This window comes from Brassica napus, chromosome C4 (genome assembly GCF_020379485.1).
Source record: "Brassica napus cultivar Da-Ae chromosome C4, Da-Ae, whole genome shotgun sequence".
Lineage (NCBI taxonomy): Eukaryota > Viridiplantae > Streptophyta > Magnoliopsida > Brassicales > Brassicaceae > Brassica > Brassica napus.
The window spans coordinates 50,471,788-50,493,415 of record NC_063447.1 but is presented as its reverse complement, the minus strand read 5'-3'; the positions used below and the strand labels follow the sequence as shown (position 1 = coordinate 50,493,415).

General features: G+C 35.2%; 2 protein-coding genes across 2 annotated transcripts; both read right to left on the bottom strand.

Moving 5' to 3' along the window:
- Positions 1-71: 71 nt before the first annotated feature.
- LOC106393908 (glutamate receptor 2.2-like) lies at positions 72-13,210 on the bottom strand. Its single transcript, XM_048755986.1, has 5 exons — positions 12,952-13,210; positions 1,936-3,257; positions 1,070-1,382; positions 584-990; positions 72-512 (listed from the first exon to the last, which is right to left on the bottom strand). The coding sequence occupies exons 1-5, from the start codon at positions 13,208-13,210 to the stop codon at positions 72-74; spliced, it is 2,742 nt and encodes a 913-aa protein (XP_048611943.1).
- Positions 13,211-15,610: 2,400 nt separating this feature from the next.
- LOC111206304 (F-box/kelch-repeat protein At1g64840-like) lies at positions 15,611-21,083 on the bottom strand. The gene has a single exon (XM_022702865.2). The coding sequence runs from the start codon at positions 18,033-18,035 to the stop codon at positions 16,839-16,841; it is 1,197 nt and encodes a 398-aa protein (XP_022558586.1). The 5' UTR covers positions 18,036-21,083; the 3' UTR covers positions 15,611-16,838.
- Positions 21,084-21,628: the final 545 nt, after the last annotated feature.

The following is a 21,628-nucleotide window of genomic DNA, read 5'->3' as shown; positions in this document are numbered from 1 at the left end:
ATTGATGTTCTCCATAGTCCATACACAACAAACATTCAGACAGACTGGTTGTTGCTTAGTTTCTGTTGTACTTATTCAGACAGACTGGTTGGGTTACTTGTGTCTGATTGGTTATTTGCTTGGTTTACTTCCTGAGTGTTGTTGTTAGGCATGTGTGGGCTTGATGAACACGAACATTTCTCCACCCTGTTGAGGTACGAATCCATGTCTGGTTGATTAAACTCTTGCCACAGATTATTCACTTGAGTCTTCTTGAAGAAAAAGAAGCTGAATTTCCCGAGGGTGAAAACACACATGGCAAAGGCAATAAGAAACAGAACCCAGAAACTGTCTACACCGAGCTGCCTAGATTTTGTAGAAGGATTTGGATCCGGGTTGGTGACAGGATCAGGGCAGGTTTCGTCTTTGTTTTTGAAAAATGCTTGCTCAAGATCCCTCCCTTTGGTTGACTCTGCTACTTTTAGGATGGCCCTTGATACATCAGCAACCAGAGGTGATCCAATTGGAAAAACCTGCCAAAAAATGGGAGCATTTAGTTTAGAAACTGCCACACAGAGAAGTTTCTAAGGGAGACAAGACTTACAAAGCCAAATCCATCAACGCTGAAGGGTTCTTCAACCACTTGATAAGCTTTGCAGTACTGTCCAAGAAAGAGCCTCATATAAGGTAATTCCATGAAAGCTGCAGAGACACCGCCATTTTCTGGTCCTTTTCTCATAAGTTCATCGCAGTCGTCTGCGGTATCAAAGGGTATGAGGCTAGATCGAGCGAAACCTGCTTCAGTAAGTTTTCCAAAGATGAAAGATGTCCTTGTATATCCCACCTTTTCTCCTTTCTCAATCAAACTTCTCATGCTTGTTATGGTTGGATCAAGTTGTCGTGTTGTCAAAAGGGACGCCAAGCTGGCCGTGTAACTTTGAGTCAACACGAGCACAATAAAGTACCATGTGATAACCAGAAGCCTAGCTCCAAAGCTCAACACTCTTTCTCCTGCAAACGGGAAGACTAAGCATTAATAAGGAAAGTCATGATATATTCAGAATGATATACTGAGATGTAGAGAATTTACTTGGAGCAAAAACCATGGTAGAGAAGGCAAACCAGAAGATTGTACTAGCTTGGTACTTAGCTGGTCCCCGAAAGTCGGGGTTAATTCTATGTTCAACAAACCAAACAGTAAAGCCAATAAGGAAGAAGAAGAAAAAGGAAGTCATCCACAGTTTCCACGTTAAAGGCTTCAAGAAACTGATACTGTCTCTTTTAACTTGGTCTTCTACAGGGACAATCAACCCCACTCCTGATTTAGTGTAGGGAAACGTGAAGTCGACATAAGACGACCTATTTGCCAGTATAGTCGTATCTCCTACAACCGCGTCATATTTCTGATTCAAAGTAAAGGAAAGAGAACATACTAATTAAGATGCATAAATAAGATATATGATACGTTCACAATATATGATACAACACGATAAGATAAATAAGTGTTTTTTTTTTGTAATTTATAGTCATACTAAAATCATAATAATTATTATATCTAAAATTTGAATAAAATTCTTTTATTTTTTTTTGTCAGCATATTGTTTCTTTTTCATTTCAGAGGAATTCATAACTTGTTTTTTTCTCCCCTCTTCAAAACATCTTAACATGATTTTCACATTCTATCATATATATATATATTATTTTTATACAGGAAATAATCTAATAAGAACAATAGAAAAAACAAAATTATAAAATTTCATCAATCTATAAACCCTGAATACAATTATTCTCCTTCACATAAAACATGATTGAAATATATAATTCTAAAAAATATAATTTTTAAAAATAAAAACTCAATAAATTGATAAAATTTCATAATCCCAACACTATGGATTTATAGATTTTTACTATATATAAGGATAAACAATCTGTTGGGAAGTGATGGTCAAAACTCACCCCGAGATACACTTGGTAGACCAGGTCGTTGTGATCCCCGGCTGGTGTGCCATCAGATTTCTCGAAAGGAAAGAAATCATAGGAGACGTCATAAGGCATTGCTTCGGTCACAGCCTTGAAAAAAGCTATGCAAAAACCTTCGACTACTTGTGAATTTGTGATAGGATCCTTTCTGACCCCTACAAGATCGGTATAACCAGTTCTCTTTGGAACTCCGATGCGTAACCTCTTCCCGTTTGTTGGGATCTCCCATCCTTTGGGAACAGAATTAGCCTCTCCAGGCCATATAATATGTTTAAGATGATCTTTCCAAGTGGATAAAGCTCCCACGCTTTGCTGTTCTTGGTCTAGTTTCTTCACAAGACCAATTTCTTCCGTCCAGAATCCTATAGACCTTTCTTTGGTTCCAATTACATTTACAATCTCAAACACTGATGGTTGCAGCTGCCCCTTGAAAAAGCGAAAATCTCCGGCAAGTCCTTTGAACTGAACTTGTGAGAGTATCTGAATAAGCTTTGGACCGTATTGAGATAAACCAAGAGCTTCAAGTTCAGAAACATTCCTTCCAAGATCTACATTACTAAAAGTCATATTATTTGTTCCAGCTTCTTCAATGGCTATTGCCAGCGCGGTGACAGCATCATAAGCCCACAATCCAAAAGCATTCAGCTCCATCTCTGGAAACATCTTCCTCCAACGAGCTCTAAACTTTTCCAGCTCTTTAAATTTCCGAACATAAGTTTTAACACCCAAAACCCCCTGCATAGCCTCAATGCCCGTCTCATTTATTGAACTTAACTGATCGGCAATTCCATTGGTAAGAATCCAGACATATCCTGCTTTCATTAAACCGATCTCATTAATTTTAGTGAAGATTCTCGAGGCAAGAGAAGTGGACATGTGGACAATAAACACTCTTGTGGGCATGGTCATCATCTTAGAAAGCTCCAAAGAGATTTCATGATAAGTAGCATTGAGAGATATTACAGAACGGTATGGTATTCGAACGTTGATCTCTTGTAAAGCATCAGTAAGATGTGGCATTATACCTTCACCAAACGTGTTTTCGACGTAAACAATGACAACCTCTCTCCACCCGAACAGCTTGATGATAGAACTTATGGCGTTTACTTGAAATGAGTCCTCATATGTAGCTCGGAAGAAGTATGGACTGCGAAGAGAAGTGAGAGAGGGGCTTGTTGCTGAGTAGGAAACAATTGGCACCTGCGATTTTTGCCCAATATCAATCATAAAATGAGCTTGCATGGATGTCTGCGGCCCCAAAATCGCCATAACTTGCTTGTTCTTTATCAGCTTAAGGGCTGTTACCACATCAAAAGGAAGAAAACATTGGTTGATTAGACGAGGAGTTGACCAAACATTAATCAAAAAGAAATATAGAAACAAGCATGTCATGACGAGGAAAAAAATTATTTTATTGTTCTGTTAATTAACATTTTGACAACTATAATTAATTCAAATAGAAGAACCTAAGAGTACAACCATGAAATGTAATCTGTAGAACACGAGATCATAGCAATCAACTCAACCTACATATGTTTCAAAAGTCTTGTATCATCTATAAATTATTTTTATGGTTCAAGGTCATTCATGAACATGCATTATCGTTCGTACCCCTAAAATTTTGTTTCTCACTATCAGTGAGGTGTTAAGATAATGATTAATGAGCACGTAGTCCCAGAACCGGATCTCTGAGGTTATAATATTTACTAAGAACTTTAGTAAAATATTTTTTTAATAACTAGAAAACTTATATTTGTTTATACAACTCCCAAAAAAATTGGGAACAAAATCATATATTTATCCAGATCGGCCATGCGTGGTCCATTGGAGTTGGAAACGGGGTGCTTAATTTTTTTTATTTTTTTTTTGGTTTTTTCTCTGATTTTTTTTTAAAAAAAATTAAAAACGAACCAATCGCGGACCGCTATGTGTCAGTGGGGCCCGCAAAACAGGGTTAACACCGGCGCTTAATTAGGCAGAAGAAGCACATGTGCTTAATTTTTGTATGGATTCCATCCACTATTATATTAATTTTTTGCTAAGTTCCCCCTTTAAGCACCCCCCATTAATGCTGCTCTTAGACCATTTCCAACCCACTCCTATTTCTATCTCTATATTTTCCTCTAAAATAGAGAAATTTTATCATAGAAGTGAAAATGCTCCAATGTATGCCTGTATAAGAGAGTTTCTTTATTTATAGGGGAAAATATAGAGATATGATATTTCTACTTTTAAATATAGAGGCAAAAATAAATTTCCTCTATATTTTTCTCTAAAATGGAGGAACTCTATTATATAAGCATACATTGGAGCATTTTCGGTTCTATAATAGAGATATATATTTTAGAGAAAAATATACAGATGTACATTGGACAGACTTTTAGGAAAGAGTCATTGACATAAAATAAATAAGTCAAATCCACCGGTTTTGTCTCGTCAACGTTCTACGTGCATGAAAATCTTGCTTTGATTTCCAGCCGCGACTTATTATTATATGATTGATTGTCGTCGGTCAAGTCAACCTTTAACTCATTCGTCAAAACATGATCGTTTGCTATTTAAGATCTAACTAGGTCGAGACAAGCCCAGGGTGAGAATCAGGGTGAGACGATTACTGAACTACAAAAGTTACATTATAATTCATGATATATATATATATAGTTACATAATAATACATTTTAAATCGAAAAGTAAATGGATCTCTATAGTAGAATAAAAGTACGTCAATACTAATCACGAATCACGTAAAAAAAAATGATTGTAATTACTTTTACCTTCAAACTCTAATTGTTGACATGATTACTATATAATGCTTCTTCCGTTTCTGTTATAAATCCATGATATGGATATGTGGATTGCCATTAACCATCAAGGAGGTTTACATCCGACCAGACTATCCGGTCCGTCTACACCCGTCTCCGGTCCGTCTCATCCGACCAAGACTAGTCAAGATGAAGACTCATTCAACCGGAGCATTTATGAGCTTTGACCAAGACTATATCTTTGTGGTCAATATGTAATAAATGTGTAGATACTCTCCTTGTTGTAAACCCTTATGAACCTCCACTATATATTGATAGTGAGAGCTAATGAGAAATACACAACTTTCACAACAACACTTCTCTCATATTTCTAACACGTTATCAGCACGATTGTGCTCTCCACCTGAGAAATCTCTCTCAGCCGGCGATCCTCTTTCCGGCCAGCTCCTCCGGTGCTCAGCCTTTGCTCCACCGGCGCTCAGCCTCCTCTCCACCAGGCCACCTCTCTCTCTCCGCCGGAAAACTCCTCTCTCTCTCAAATTCCGGCCAACTCTCACGGTGGTCCTCTCAGATTCTTGTGGTGAAAAAGGTAAACAAATCAAAACCTTGAAATCTATAGAACACCATTATGTCTGAAACAAATCTAGGATCTATATGAATCCATAACTTATAAACAATCTATGGATTTAAAATATTGATCTTGTTTCTATGATCCATATGATCCATATGAAACTTGATTCTAAAAGTATCTTGAATCCATAAAACTTAAAATTCTCTAAAGGTTCTATGTTTCTCTAAAAAACTTATAAACTTATCAAAATACCTAAAGATCTACATGAATCTTGTTTATAAAAACTTATGAATCATAAAATTATTAGAGAAAGCTTAAACCTTTTTGATTCAATCCTTTTGTTTGGCCATTTTACCAGATGTGATAAACATAAGTGTATAATCTGGCCAAAACAAAATTCCATCAATCCCTTGTTGTGCCATTTTCGGCCAGAACTCCTAAAATCAGTCAACCCATCAATAAAATCAAAATTAAAATCATTCATTGCATATCTTTGACTATTAATATTTATTTTGTAACTATCAAAGTTTTAAAAACCTTTTATGATTTTATAAATGCATAATCGATTTTATAAATGCTTGTTTGATTTTATTAAAAGCATATCTTTGACTGAAAATTATTTCTAAAGTTTTATAAGCCATAGTCTTTATATGTCACAAGGTAGAATAAAATCTGGTTGAAATCATTTGATCATATTGTTAATTAAACCAACCATGAACCGATTTCATATCATACTGAATTTTGATCACATAAGTTTGCTAGTTAAAATAAAACTTGATCTAGTTTCATCCTTGAACCTGATTCTATGATTAAATTATGTACTGATCATTTGCATACCTGATAGCATCATTTAGTAAATCATTAGATCGAACTTGAATCATCCATGAACTGACCTTTGCATGCATCCAACTATCATATTGTTAAAACTGGACATAAGTATCACATAATTGAAACCAAACATACATGTTCGCATAGCTTTAGCAATGATGATACTAGTGCGTCTGAAGTGGTTCATGTTGTTTGCATCTAAATGATTCACACTGTTTGCATATAGTTAGACAAAATCGGTTTCCATTTAAAATTTAGTACATTTGCTTTATTCAAAATTTATAAACCAAGTTTTAACCGATTTTGAAAATCTACTTTGGTTTACAAATATCTTGAACATTATAAAAGTTATTTGTCTTGTCCATGATGCATTTTAATCCATCCATATTGATTGACAAAATTTTTATCTTAATGCATATAAAATATTTTCTAAAAATAAAATGCATAATAAATCATCAATCTCCTTGGCATATGAATTCAAATCCTGAATTATATTATGAATCCTTACTCCTTTATGGATATTTGATTCAGATGTCGAAAATCAACAACCTTGAATATGCTTCCCTCAATCTCTCCGGAGATAATTACCTCCAATGGGAGCTTGATACCAAAATCCTCTTAAGGTCCAGAAACCTTGGTGATACTATCACTGAAGGCACTGAGCCATCAGACAAGGATAATTACAAGGCACTTGTTGTCATTCGCCATCACCTTGCTGAAGGTCTCAAGGACCAGTATCTCACAATTGAGAATCCTCTGGAACTTTGGACAGAGTTGAAAACCAGATTTAATCATCAGAAAACTGTGATATTGCCAAAAGCCCTTTATGATTGGAGAAACCTGAGAATCCAAGACTATAAGTCTGTGGAAGAATATAACTCGGCTTTGTTCAAAATAGTCTCAAAGTTGAAACTTTGTGGTGAGACTATTACTGATGCTGATATGTTGGAGAAAACATTCTCCACATTCCACACCAGCAATGTTGTGCTTCAGCAACAGTACCGAGAGAAGGGTTTCTCCACTTATGTTGCCTTAATCTCTTGTTTGTTGCTAGCTGAGCAAAACAATGAGTTGCTCATGATGAACAGTGAGCTAAGGCCTCCTGGTGCTAAAGCATTGCCTGAGGCACATGCGGCCGTAGAGCCAAAGGATGAGACTCCAAGAGAGTCATACCATGGTCGCATGAGAGGCCGTGGTAGATGGCAAGGTCGTAACCGTGGGTTTCAACCACGTGGCCGTGGATTTCAACCACGAGACCATCTTGGTCGCAGCCGAGGCCGAGCCTACAGCCGAGGTCATCAAGCTAACCGTGGGTATAAGTCCGACTTCAAAACCCATGGCTCGAGCTCGACCAAATCTGCTTGCTATCGTTGTGGGATGACCAATCATTGGGCTAATAAATGCAAAACTCCCCAACACCTTGTTAAGCTCTACTAGGAGAGCATAAGGGGCAAGAACTCTGAGGCAAATTTGGTCCATTATGATAATGAGAATGATCTGGACCATGAGGATGATCAAGCCCATGGCAGAGATGGTCATGAGGATTTTGAGACTTCAGACCTCCTTACAAGTGGCTGAATATGAAGATTTCGATATCATATTGCTTTTGTTAACCTCATTTTAAAGAGTGCCAATATCAATACTATAGCAGGCACGACCAGCCTTATTGAAGGCCATGGCCCGGCTCACTTAGTGATGCCTAAAGGCACGCATTTAGAAATTTCTAATGCATTATATTCTCCAAAATCAAAGAGAAATCTGTTAAGTTTCAAAGACATTCGCATGAATGATCTACATGTTGAAACTAGGGGCGAGGAAAAGAAAGAATTCCTCTTGATTTATGAAAATGCCCAAGGCCATAAGAAAGTCCTAGAGACTATCCCTGCTTTATCAATAGGCCTCTATTGTGCCAATATAAAATCGAGTGAGGCTAACACTTCAATTCCTAATGAGTTCAGAGAAGCCTTTAAACAATGGCATGAAAGGCTTGGCCATCCTGGCAGATCCATGATGCGCAAAATAATCTCGAGCTCAACTGGCCATTCCTTGAAAGATAGGATAACTATCCCTATGAGCATTACATGTATTCCATGCTCACAAGGAAAATTAATAATAAGGCCATCACCTGGAAAGGTGAGTAAGGAAACATTAAACTTTCTGGAAAGAATACATGGTGATATATGTGGACCAATACACCCACCTTGTGGGACATTTCGATATTTTATGGTCCTCATTGACGCATCGACCAGATGGTCGCATGTTTGTCTATTATCATCTAGAAACTTAGCATTGGCAAGACTATTGGCACAGATCATAAGACTGCGAGCCCATTTTCCAGATTTTCCACTAAAGACTATACGTCTTGACAATGCAAGTGAATTCAGTTCCCAAGCTTTTAATGATTACTGTATGTCCATGGGGGTAAGTGTGGAACACTCCGTGGCACATGTACATACACAGAATGGATTGGCCGAATCCTTCATTAAAAGAATCCAGTTGATTGCTCGACCATTACTCATGAGGTCGAAGCTACCAGTATCAGCTTGGGGACATGCGGTATTACATGCTGCTGAATTAATACGCATAAGGCCATCCAGTGAACATAAATATTCTCCATCCCAATTACTCTCGGGTCATGAGCCAGACGTATCCCATATCAAAACATTTGGATGTTCTGTGTACGTCCCTATTGCACCACCACAGAGAACAAAAATGGGACCTCAAAGGAGGATGGGAATATATGTTGGTTTTGATTCTCCAACCATTATTAAATATCTTGAGCCTACTACTGGAGATTTATTTAAGGCCAGATATGCTGATTGTCATTTTGATGAATCAGAGTACCCAACATTAGGGGGAGAAAATAACAAGCTGGGCAAAGAAATTGTATGGAATCAAACATCCTTATCATGGCAAGATCCTCGGACTCAATCATGTGATTTAGAGGTCCAGAAAATAATTCATATGCAAAAGCTAGCTAATCAATTGCCTGATTCCTTTGCTGACCCGAAAAGAGTGACTAAGTCCTATATACCAGCTTGTAATGCACCAATAAGTATTGATGTCCAAGATGGACACAATCAAGTGGCTACAGAGTCTAAAGCACGTCTTAAGCGTGGTAGACCAATTGGTTCCAAAGATAAAAGACCTCGGAAACTAAAGAAAGGTGCAAAAGAAACCGAGGTCATAGATTGTCCAGACAAGGCCGAAATGGCCATGCCTAAGGTACCAACCAATGAGACTCGGGACGCCGAGCCTCATGGTACTGAAGGTGCTAATGATGAGATCTCAATTAATTATTTAATGTCTGGGACAAGATGGAACCGGAATGATGTCGACATCAATGATATATTTGCATACCAAGTAGCCCTTGATGTTATGGACTTAGATGAGGATCATGAACCCACGTCTATACTAGAGTGCACTCAAAGATCAGATTGGCTCAAATGGAAAGAAGCCATAAACGTGGAGTTAGAATCATTTAAGAAAAGGAATGTCTTTGGATCGATTATCCGGACACCTTATAATGTTAAACCAGTGGGATATAAGTGGGTATTTGTGAGGAAAAGAAATGAACATGGTGAAATTGTAAGATACAAAGCACGGCTTGTTGCACAAGGATTCTCACAAATACCAGGCATCGATTATGAGGAGACATACTCCCCTGTGGTGGATGCAACTACATTTCGATTTTTAATAAGTCTGGCCATCAAAGAAAATTTGGATATGCGGTTAATGGATGTTGTAACCGCATACCTTTATGGTCCACTGGATAACGAAATATATATGAGATTACCAGAGGGTGTTGAGCTCAAAGCTAATAAAGGTTCTCGAGAAGAACACTGCATAAGGCTGAACAAATCCTTATATGGACTTAAGCAAAGTGGTCGAATGTGGTATAATCGCTTAAGCGAATACCTTGCCAAAGTTGGCTATAAGAACGACCCTATCAGTCCATGTATCTTTATAAAGAAGTTTGCAAACAATGGATTTGTTATCATAGCAGTGTATGTTGATGATTTGAACATCATTGGAACCCCTGGGGAAATCGCCCAAACAGTTGAATATCTCAAGAAAGAGTTTGAAATGAAAGACCTAGGTAAAACTAAAGTCTGTTTGGGGTTACAACTTGAGTACATAAAAGGAGGAATCCTTGTGCATCAAAAGGCATATACAGAAAAGTACTCAAGAGATTTAACATGGACCAGGCTCACCCATTGACCAGCCCAATGGTCGTGAGGTCCCTTGGAGTGGACACTGACCCATTTCGTCCTAAGGACGAGAATGAGAATGTCCTGGGTCCAGAAGTGCCTTACCTCAGTGCCATAGGAGCGTTACTGTATTTGGCTAGCCACACTAGACCAGATATATGTTTTGCCGTGAGTCTCCTAGCCCGTTTTAGTTCATGTCCGACCCAAAGGCACTGGAATGGAATTAAACATATCCTACGTTACCTTCAAGGAACTAAGGATTTGGGTCTATTTTATACCAATGAAACCAAAGATGGTTTAGTAGGCTTTGCTGATGCAGGCTACTTATCTGATCCACACCATGCTCGGTCCCAAACCGGATATGTGTTCACTCATGGTGGTACTGCAATATCATGGCGTTCCATGAAACAAACTATAGCAGCCACATCATCAAATCACTCAGAAATCTTAGCCATGCATGAGGCAAGTCGTGAGTGTGTATGGTTGAGGTCTATGACTCAACACATCCGATCAGATAGTGGAATGGTCGAGGACAATGGTCCGACCATCATATATGAGGATAATGCAGCCTGCATTGCTCAACTCAAAGATGGGTATATCAAAGGTGACCGAACCAAACATATACTACCCAAGTTCTTCTTCACACATGAGTTGCAGAAAGCCAAGGAGGTCAGCGTCACTCAAATCCGGTCAAGTGAGAACTCAGCCGACCTCTTCACCAAGTCACTTCCCACCAGCACATTCAGGAAGCTTACGCAGCAGATTGGCATGCGAAGACTCAAGGACCTTCAGTGATGTCCAAATCAGGGGGAGTAATGTGTGTTGTACTCTTTTTCCTGTCCTTGGTTTCCCTTTTTACCACATTGGGTTTTGGGTTTTCCGGGAGAGGTTTTAACGAGGCAACGTTAGCACATTACAAGCCCGATATGGTTATGGCATCCAAGGGGGAGTGTTATAAATCCATGATATGGATATGTGGATTGCCATTAACCATCAAGGAGGTTTACATCCGACCAGACTATCCGGTCCGTCTACACCCGTCTCCGGTCCGTCTCATCCGACCAAGACTAGTCAAGATGAAGACTCATTCAACCGGAGCATTTATGAGCTTTGACCAAGACTATATCTTTGTGGTCAATATGTAATAAATGTGTAGATACTCTCCTTGTTGTAAACCCTTATGAACCTCCACTATATATTGATAGTGAGAGCTAATGAGAAATACACAACTTTCACAACAACACTTCTCTCATATTTCTAACAGTTTCAGTTTAATTGCTATTGTAAAGCAAAATTTTCGTTACAAAATAACATTCGTTTTAGAATCTCAATCATTTTTTTTAACTTTATATGATATACAAAATTAACTTTTCTTTTTAATTTGTGTTTACAAATCTAAATCAACAATTAAAATGAAACAGTTTATCAAAAAAATTAAAATGAAACAAAGAGAGTACAATGCAATGCTTTTAAGTAGTATCAATGGCATTATTCATAATTAGTCTAGTGAAAAATGGTAGTTATAAATGTTGGGTGAGAAAGCATGAGAAAACGACATATCAGCAAATGACACAGCTGTAATTAAAATATAAAAGCAAGGATAGTTTTAAAAATTGCTTCTCCTTTTTTAATTATAAATAGTATGTTGTAAATATTAATGAATATGAATATGTCTATATAGTATGCTATTTAGTGTGATGTAAACCATGGTCCAAAGAATATTAAGAACCGATAAATTAGAACAGAAATATTTATTCAGCTGTATCAATGTATTAATGAATATGTGCTTGTATGGCTAACTCTATGATCAATTAGAACAGTTCATAAATTACATTTTCAACTCATATTTTTGTGTTATTTCTCCAGACCAAGTTACACATTTGAACATTTAACAGTTTCTTACGTTTGTATTTGACTGGTTTATGATTATGAGGGTTTTCTAGTGTGTTGTTTATGATTCTTTATAGTGGTCTAAATGATTATATAAATCGAGGACAGTATAATGATAACGTCTGGGATTATTCTTTAATGAATCATAGTATTAATGATATGTTAACTTTATATGATCCATAAATGAATTATTCAGTGGTGGGAGGTAAATAATCTAGTAATTCAAGGGCATCAGCTGGTTTGGTTGTAATTAACATACAAAAGCACGGTTATTCTTTCTCAATGTTCCTCGAATAATAAATAACGGATAATGATATAAAAAATTTCATTAAAAAATTAATTCATTTTTAAATGTAACTATACTTAGTAATTAATACAACGGCTTTTAGGGTCACCAAACAAATCTAAAAGTATGTATGTAGAAGTAGAAAGACATTTTTTGTCTCTTTCAAAAAGACATCGTCTTTTGTCACTTTCAAAAAGAGAATTTTGTCATCTATTGAGGAGAAGAAACTAAGCCTAATTGTCACAATGTAGAATTTTAACAAACTAACAAAAACTGTTAAAATTGACAAAAAAACAAAAACAAAAACTGTTAAAATATTTCTCAAATAAAAAAGACTACGTCCTCGTTTCAACCAACCATATTCAAATCCGATAGAATGAACGTCGTTAAGAAAATAAGAAAAAATACATATATTTTGGTTGTGTGTATATATACATAAGGTACCTGCGGCGGCTGCACCAACAACGTCGTTTCTGGAGTCCGCAATGTTTGGAATAAGCCTTGTCTGAAATTGGGGACGAGAAGAGTAGAAATCGGCGAGAGACAAATTGATGCAGCGCATTTCAATGTCCGAGAGCACTGTTCCGACATCTGTTACAACACCCACATTGACTTCGGTTTTCCTATTGTTCTGCCCTCTGCTAAGTTCCACCAAGATGATGATAGAGATGAAGAAGACCAAAAGGCTCTTGTTTCTCTTCATCGCTCTACCTTTCGTTTACCAAAAGTATTTGAAGTTTTTGTTTCCTCTTTTTTGAGATGAATGTGCTTAAGGATGACAATTAATGGACTATCCGTTGGTATGTACGGATACGGTGATATTATATAATAGGTTTATGAGTTTCTGTTGACCTCGTTTATAGCACTTCATCCCAAAGATGTAAAGAAAGTTCTTAAAATAGTAAAATAAAAATAATTATTAAATATTAGTTGGGTATTTCAAAACTTTAAAACTCTATAACCCAATAGTTTCAAAATCTTTCTTATTAAAACATTATCATGCAATTTTTTCATCGGTGATTTTTAAGTTGAATCAGTCGATAATGAGTTTCTTTAATTAATATTTTATTAAATAAATACCAATAATCACTAAAAGTATAACTGATGCAATAATTGTTTGCCATCAACTAGTAAGAAGATGCCATGTATTCTAAAAGTTTCTCCAGCATTTGTTGAAGTCTCTCCAGGAGCCGTCGACTCTTTATTTCTCTCTCCATTTTTCTACACTTTTTGTTTCTTTTTTCTGAATTTTATAGTCATTAGGTACTTGTTTAGGTATCTGCATTGCGCATGTCCTCAGAGCATCTTTAACATAGAGTTGTTGCAGGGTTATTAACCAAAATTTTAGCTTAAAAAAATTATAAAATTAAGTATAAAGCAAGAAAGAGAGTAAAAACAAGTTCATATGTTAGGTTTTTTAGATACTGCGAAAAAGAAATCATACAGCTGTCAGCAAACTAGAGTATTAATTGCTCAGAAAAAAATTGAACATGAAAATGTAAATAAAATAATAATTTTGTTTTTTAAGATACTATCACGGTGTACAACCGTTAAAAGTGCTCTTAGAACACTAGCAATGGTAGTTAGGCCTAGGATGGATCCGGATATCCAGGAAATTCGGGGTACCCAGATCCAGATCTGGATCCGTCGGATTCGTGGTTTTCGGATATCCGGATATCCGTCCCGATATTCTATTACCCGCGGATATCCGGATCCGTAAAAATAATTAGAAATAATATTTTTTTTAAAAAATACAAATTTTTTAATATAATATATAAATCAAATATTTATAAATATATTTATATATGTCTATAATATTGTAAAAACTAAAATATAATATTATAAGATTAATTCATGTATAAATATTAATATATCAAATATAAATATTAATGAAATTTAAAAATTTAATGTGTTTTAAAAATACGGATCCGGATCCGGATATCCGGACCTAAAAATTAAGATATCCGGATTCGGATTCGGTTTGGACGGATCCAAGATTTTACTATCCGGATTCGGATCCGGGCACCCCGGATATCCTATTTTCGTAGTGGATCCGGAGCGGATCTCAGATCGAATCCGGATCTCGGATAATAAGTCTCAGGCCTAATGGTAGTATCTAAAACAGTTTCTTAAACAATAAATATTGTAAACTAATCAAAGCATGAAAGAGAAAGTAGTAAAAGAAAAAAAATGTCAAGGGTCGTTTGTTTAATGAAGAATTATTAGAAATACGTGAGAGACCTCTTAAACATTTGTCATTTTATTACTTGTTCAATTTTGTTTTTGATTTAAAAATTAATTAGATAATTAAACTGTATAAAACATCTTATATATTAAAACAGAAGTCACAACAATGATTCATGTGTGATTTTTTTTAAATGGATCTAATGGACATATTTCTAGAAAGTCATGTTACTTTTAATCTCTAATCTTATCATTTAAATTTTGGACGTACCATAAATTTTTATTGGGCTATCAATAATTAGATTTAAACAATAGATGATTCATTGGATTTATAGATAGCATAAATTAAATAGATATAATTTAATGTTATAATACTATACCTCCATATGTTAATTATTTAAATATTTGTCGATGTTAACTTTTAAAATTATAAAGATTTTTTTTTAAATAACAAAAATCATATTATCTAACAATGATTAATCTTTACTACCTTAAACCAATGAAAATAAATTTTAAACTATATAGTTTATTTTAAAAATTAAAAAAAAAAACTAAATGTTTAATTATTTACTCGATAATATAAATGTATGAAGCGAAAAGTTTAATTTTTTAAAAACTTTCTAAATTTGTGAAATGTTACAATATCTTTGAATATGAAAATAAAACAATATTTTACTAATCTTTATATATATAATTACAATTTTAATAATGAAATAATAATCCGAAAATATATATATAGAAGAAGATACAAATACATGTGAAAGTTTGAAACAATCTTTTCAATGAAAAAAATATACCGTAAATTTACTATGTTTTAAAAATTGATAGACGCATTTATATTATAATATATACTAATTTAGAATTAAAAATAAAATATTTATATAAAAATAAATAAAAACAAAAATTCTAGCAGAGAAAGAACTCTTGTGGTCTCTTGACCGATGATGATGCCCTTAGAGCATGCGCAGCGGCAGACTCCGACCCAATCTCTCACAATTATTATAATAAAATCAAATACAAAATGTAAAAAGAGAATGGAAATTATTAAGGTACGTCTCTGTGGGAAAAACAAAATTTCTGACAGTTGAGAAACTTAAGCAAACGTGTTTATTTCTTATTAACTTACTTTTCTTTTGTTTTGAATTTTAGTTACAAAAATAAATGATATTATTAATATATACATCATGTACTAATAAGAAAGTATCCACCGATGCTCTAATATATCTAATATTCATGACAAAACGTAGCATATTTAACCACTAACATGCGTGGCAAAATCAGAGCTTTTCAGCCATATTAAGATACAATTTGAAATTGGTATGAACGTATAACCCCACATTTTCTTTTTGTGGCTTTTAGTTCATACAACCAAAAAATTGGCTTATAACCACGAAATTTGGCTTATAGCCACGAAAAACCTTGGCTATAACCGATTATTTTATTAGTGTGTTGTTCTGATCATCACTCTTTTTGTGACGAATACAATGCTTCAGTTTATTGATTTTTCTTCCTCTCCACTTGTTTCTTTCTTGAAAGTTGAACTGAATCACAGCCACCTAAATGTCAAATTTACTATACAAATGTAACGAAAACAGAATCTCAAACATACCAAACTTGTCTTTAACTTTAGTTTTGTGTGCTTAACTTTAGTCTCCAAGTCCAAGGCATAAATTAAGAGATCGACATGACACATCTTACGATAATGCAATGTACATTATTACATGTTTGTTGTAGCCATGAAGGTGGTTCGGAAGTCCAAACAAGCCACCGTTGTGCATCTGCTGCTGCTCGAGTACATGGAGTTCAAAGTTTTCATATGATTTGGGACTAAAACTAATTTTTTCAAACACATGACCAGGCCAAGAACACTGCCAGATACGTTTGAAAGACTTCATGAGACGATTATTTCCATAAACAAAGCTGTGTGTGTGGTAACAACAAGGTTGTGAGGAATAGTTTTGAAACATATTTTTTTTATTAAAACGACTTGTGTGATCTATCTTAACCATGTCACAAGATACACAATCCAGAAGAATGGCTAACATCAGAGATCACATAACCTAAACCTAAACTCAAAGATAAGTTTATTTAAGATATGAAAAAAAAAAAAAAAAAGCAAGAGAATGTCTTAGGTATCCAAAGCATGTTTAGCGCTCAACCCGGAGAGCCACAACCGGAAATGTGTTGAGGATCACCCCACTATTCTCTCTTGAGGTTCTCCAAACAGTCTTGATGTTCCCATTCACACCACACCCATCAGGAAGCTCTTCCGCACTTCCTTGGTATGGTCCATATTTATAGAATAATGCTACATCTTGTGGCCAATTGGTGAATACAATTGAGTTCCCACTCACACCACACCCATCAGGAAGCTCTTTAGCCGAGAATGAGACATTTCCCAAGCGTGCAATAACCAAAACACGGTCTCCCAAATCACTGACCTTGACCCATTTACCAGCCTCCTCATCTACCCTACTAACGTTACATGTGAACCGGTTAAAATCGAAGTCCCCAGACGGTACCATTACCTCAACCAGGAAAAGCTCATCGTCGCCAGATGGAACCAGAAAGTTTAAACCAGTTTGTGTTAAGGGCATCAGGTCAGTCACCTCCAGCGAATGAGGGTCGATAACAACAACGGTTCTTCTGCTAAGAAAAGATACGTAAAATCGACCTCTGAAAGTGACCACATTCGAGCATAAAGTCTCTGAGAGTTTCTCAAACCGTTTCCACTTCATTTCCACACTTGTTAACACCATTAGCTTTCCATAATAGTAGTTGAGAAGCACAACGAATTCTCCTCCACGTCCTTCCTTGTAGAGCGGAAGAAAAGCTACGCCTCTGTAATCTTTAAGTTCCCAACCAAACATTCTGTACTGATGGCCTAGAGGAAAGATCTGGCAATCATTCATCTTCAAGAAGGTTGGGTCAGATCCTTGAATCTTCACTTTCACTGAGCACTGAATAGGACATGGAAGCTCCTCTGACTCAGCTTGTCCTATCCCTCCAAAGAAATACTCGGAAGGCGACTCAGCAGTAAGAGCTGGGACTCTGAAGAGGAAATAAGGGATCTTCCCGAGGATGTACGAGCCTTCTTCGTTTGTCTCGAGAGAGAGCTTATCGAAAGTGGGAAGAGAGTAATTGGAGCGTAAAAGGCAAGAAGGAAAGGGAAACGTGGATCGCCACGAGGTGCAAACAGAGCGAGCATGAACAATATCGAAACAGTTCACATTGTCGGTGATAATCTCAAGTAGCTCTTTAGGGAGCTGAGACCAGTCTGGCAATAACGGTGATGATCTCGTCTTTTTAGCGGCAGGTTCTTCCATGTTTGGTAATGGAAACATACTGTTATTTTCGGAACTTGAACCGTAAACCCTAGAAAAGTTTAGAAGCCTAAAACCAGATAAAAGAGAAAGATATGTGTAAAAACACTTTTTAAAGTGTGATGCTCTTCATGCGGTAACGACTTCTCTGAGTTCTCTTCCGTAACGGTCCGATTTTCAAAACCAGCGAAAAATAAAGAAGAGATTGGTTGACCGAGATAATTGTTTCTTATAGTTTGTGAACGATTCAAGTGGGGGAAAAGCTCAATTTCTACAGATTTTAGGGATTACTGCAACGGTGGAGATTGGTTAACTTCTCACAAACGTAATTTCCTTTTTTTTAAGGAAACTTTCAAAAACTTTTTAGCAAAAAAAAAAAAAAAAATTTCAGAAACTACTTAACTAGGGAATTTTCTAAAAATGGAAACCTTATTATTGTTCATCTATATATATATATATATATATATATATATATATATATATAATTGGTTTTTTCCCTTTTTCTGAGTCCTGACAAGTGATAAGAGGAGTGGAAGCACTGTAACCTACTAGGTAAGGTTTAAAGGCTTCTTCACCCAGGTCTGGAGTTCGAATCCCAGACTATGCAATTTATTGCAGATGACAGGAAATCCAGGTTTCAAGTCCTGGAGATAGCGATTTATTAAACAATTACACATACTACGGAAGAAAGGCTTACAAGGGATCTTCAACATGGTGCAAGTAAATCTGGTCAGGCATGGATTTTCGTAGGACGGCTCAGGTGATTCAGTTAGGCGTAGGTCTTCATAAGGCATGTAGTATTGTCGATCGTCGAATCGTCTATGTAATCTTTCTCATATCATAATTGTAAGTAATAAATTAGCGTTAAAAAAAAGACAAGTGAAAGGAGGATTTTTCAACACGTGTCATCAATATTTTTTTTTTACATTTTAGGTCTTTCTTCTTAAGATTATTGTAATTTGGCCAAGTATTTTCTAATAGTGCACTATCTAATCTTTTTCGCACTAACTATTATCGTATGAAATTTGATAATCTATTTTATTGTTCACTAAAATTCAAGATGAATAAAAAAAATAGAAATATATTTTACATATTTAATTTATTCACTACTAAAAATAACATAAATTTTTGTTATTTTATTATTTTATTGTTTTTACCATTTTCTATTATTTAATTTACAAATTATATATTTATTTAACTGTTAAAAATATAAAATGACCAAAATAATAAGAAGAAATTAGAGTGAAATACATAATCTAACCATAAAACTTCTACGGTCATAGAAAAAAAGCAAAATACCATATTAAAACTAACTCAATAAAGGTTTGAAGCTGAAAAAAGATCAACTAAGAAGACTAACCTATCTCATCTTACTATAGAATGTCTTGGCTAAAATAAGCAGATGTCACAAAAAGATAAAAAGAAAAAAAAATAAAATATGAGACAAAGCAATCTCCGGAACACAAAGGATCGGGATCAAGCACCAGCGCAAACAACCAAAAAAGCGGGTCAGAGAAAGAATAATCATCGGAAGAACAAAGTCACCACGAAACAAAAAGACGCATGTCTAAAACACCGGAAGCACAACCACCAGCTAAGAGATAAGGAGCACCTCACAAACTAAACAAGCACATACAAAGCGCCCATGCCAGCGAAGAACCACAAAACTCTGAATAGAAGAAACCAAAGCTTCAAAAGATTAACTCCGCAAACCTACACCAATGGATACATGAGAAGAAGATAAACAACCTGAGTGGGGGAGAATGGAAGCCAACCACCGAGAAACTAAAGCTTAAGCTTGAGACCATAAACAACATTCTAAGCGCAGAAAGCATATACAGAGAAAAACACTATCTAAACCTGGAGTAGTAAATATGGCAAAAGAGAGAGCCACCAAAGACGTGATCAGCGATGAAAGATGCAACAAGATGAGAGAACAAAGAGATAAAAAGAGACAAAATGAAATCAACAAACCGTGGAGCCATCTTCGAGTTATGAAAAAAGCATAGAAGTAAGATCACCAAAGAACATATTTTAAAAACCAAGACGAGCAGAGACTATCGACGGTAAACCAGCGACGAGGAAAACAACTTCAATGACAATTAAACTCTGACCCAACCCAACGAGGATGTAGTTTCTAATTACCTTAGCCAAAATCTAAGGAAAAAAAGGACCAATATTGACCGAAATAACATACAACGCCATAAGAAATAACCGCACAACATGGAACTAATATGTCTGATCTATAATAAATACCAGATAATTTCACAAAAAAAAGGTGAGGAAAAACAATAACACAGAAGTAAGTTTTTTCCCACTGATGGTGAGAAACAATGCACACTAGAAAAGTAAACGAAATACATAGATGGTGACGGCTCAAGATTAAAATAATATTTTGCGCGAAGCGCGGAAATCCTCTAGTTTACCATAAATTCAAATTTAATGGCTTTTTTGAAAATTAGACGCCCTTATGTTTCTTAGTTAATACTATAAAAAAAAATTAAAGTTAAGAAAGTTACAATGAATATAAACATATTTGGAAATCTATTAAAAAGAATCTAAAAATTTTGGACTCTCCCTTTAATTGCTTTATGACGACCTTTGTATTGACAAAAAAAAACTCTAAAATTTATAATTATTTAATATTCATGCGAAACAGATATTTTAGTTCCATTCATCGTTTTTATGTATTGAAGTTCAAATTTCAGGTTTCAGAAAATCATACATAGTTTATGGGATTGAAAGTGTTCAGATAATTGTCTAGTATCATATTTTTATTTACTGACAATTCATAATATCTTCGTTTGCAAGTTAATGTAAGCTAACGTTAGGTGTTTCCGTTTTAAAGCACTTTATTAATTTTGATAAATCACCGGCCTTCTTATGAGAGTTGAATTGGATAATTGTCTAACAAAGGAAAGTAGGGCCAATTAATATCTGATTCATCGAACTAATTAAAATTCAAAAATTAGGTGTTTCCGCTTTAAAGCAATAATATTTTCTTTTGCAAGTTAATATAAGCTAACGTTAGGTGTTTCCGCTTTAAAGCACTTTATTAATTTTGATAAATCACCGGCCTTCTTATGAGAGTTGAATATGATAATTGTCCAACAAAGGAAAGTAGGACCAATAAATATCTGATTCATCGAACTAATTAAAATTCAAAAAGTAATTTAAAAAAAAACATATATGAAATAATATATTACAATTTTAAAATTATATCTATAACATATTTTGTAATGTCTAGAAGTATTGGATCCAAGACCCGTCATCTTTTATATCAATAATCCAAATTATTTTAAATTAATAATGCTAAGGAGAGCAGGAGGGGGAATTAAAACTACGATAAACATGTGTATTTACATCATATTGAAAATAATTATCAAATATTTATCAAATATGTTTTTGTGGTTCTGCAAAATTTGTATTCTATGGGAACTGAATCCCAAGTATAAGGTAAACAACACTAAGTAACCTCTTCATCGATAGTTTGCAAATAAAAAATAAAATACCGTAATATTCATAAGTTGTACAATCTATTGTAATATTTGAATGTTAGTAAAATAGTTATATGGATTTTGAAATGTGAAACAAAGATGAAAGATTGTTCACAC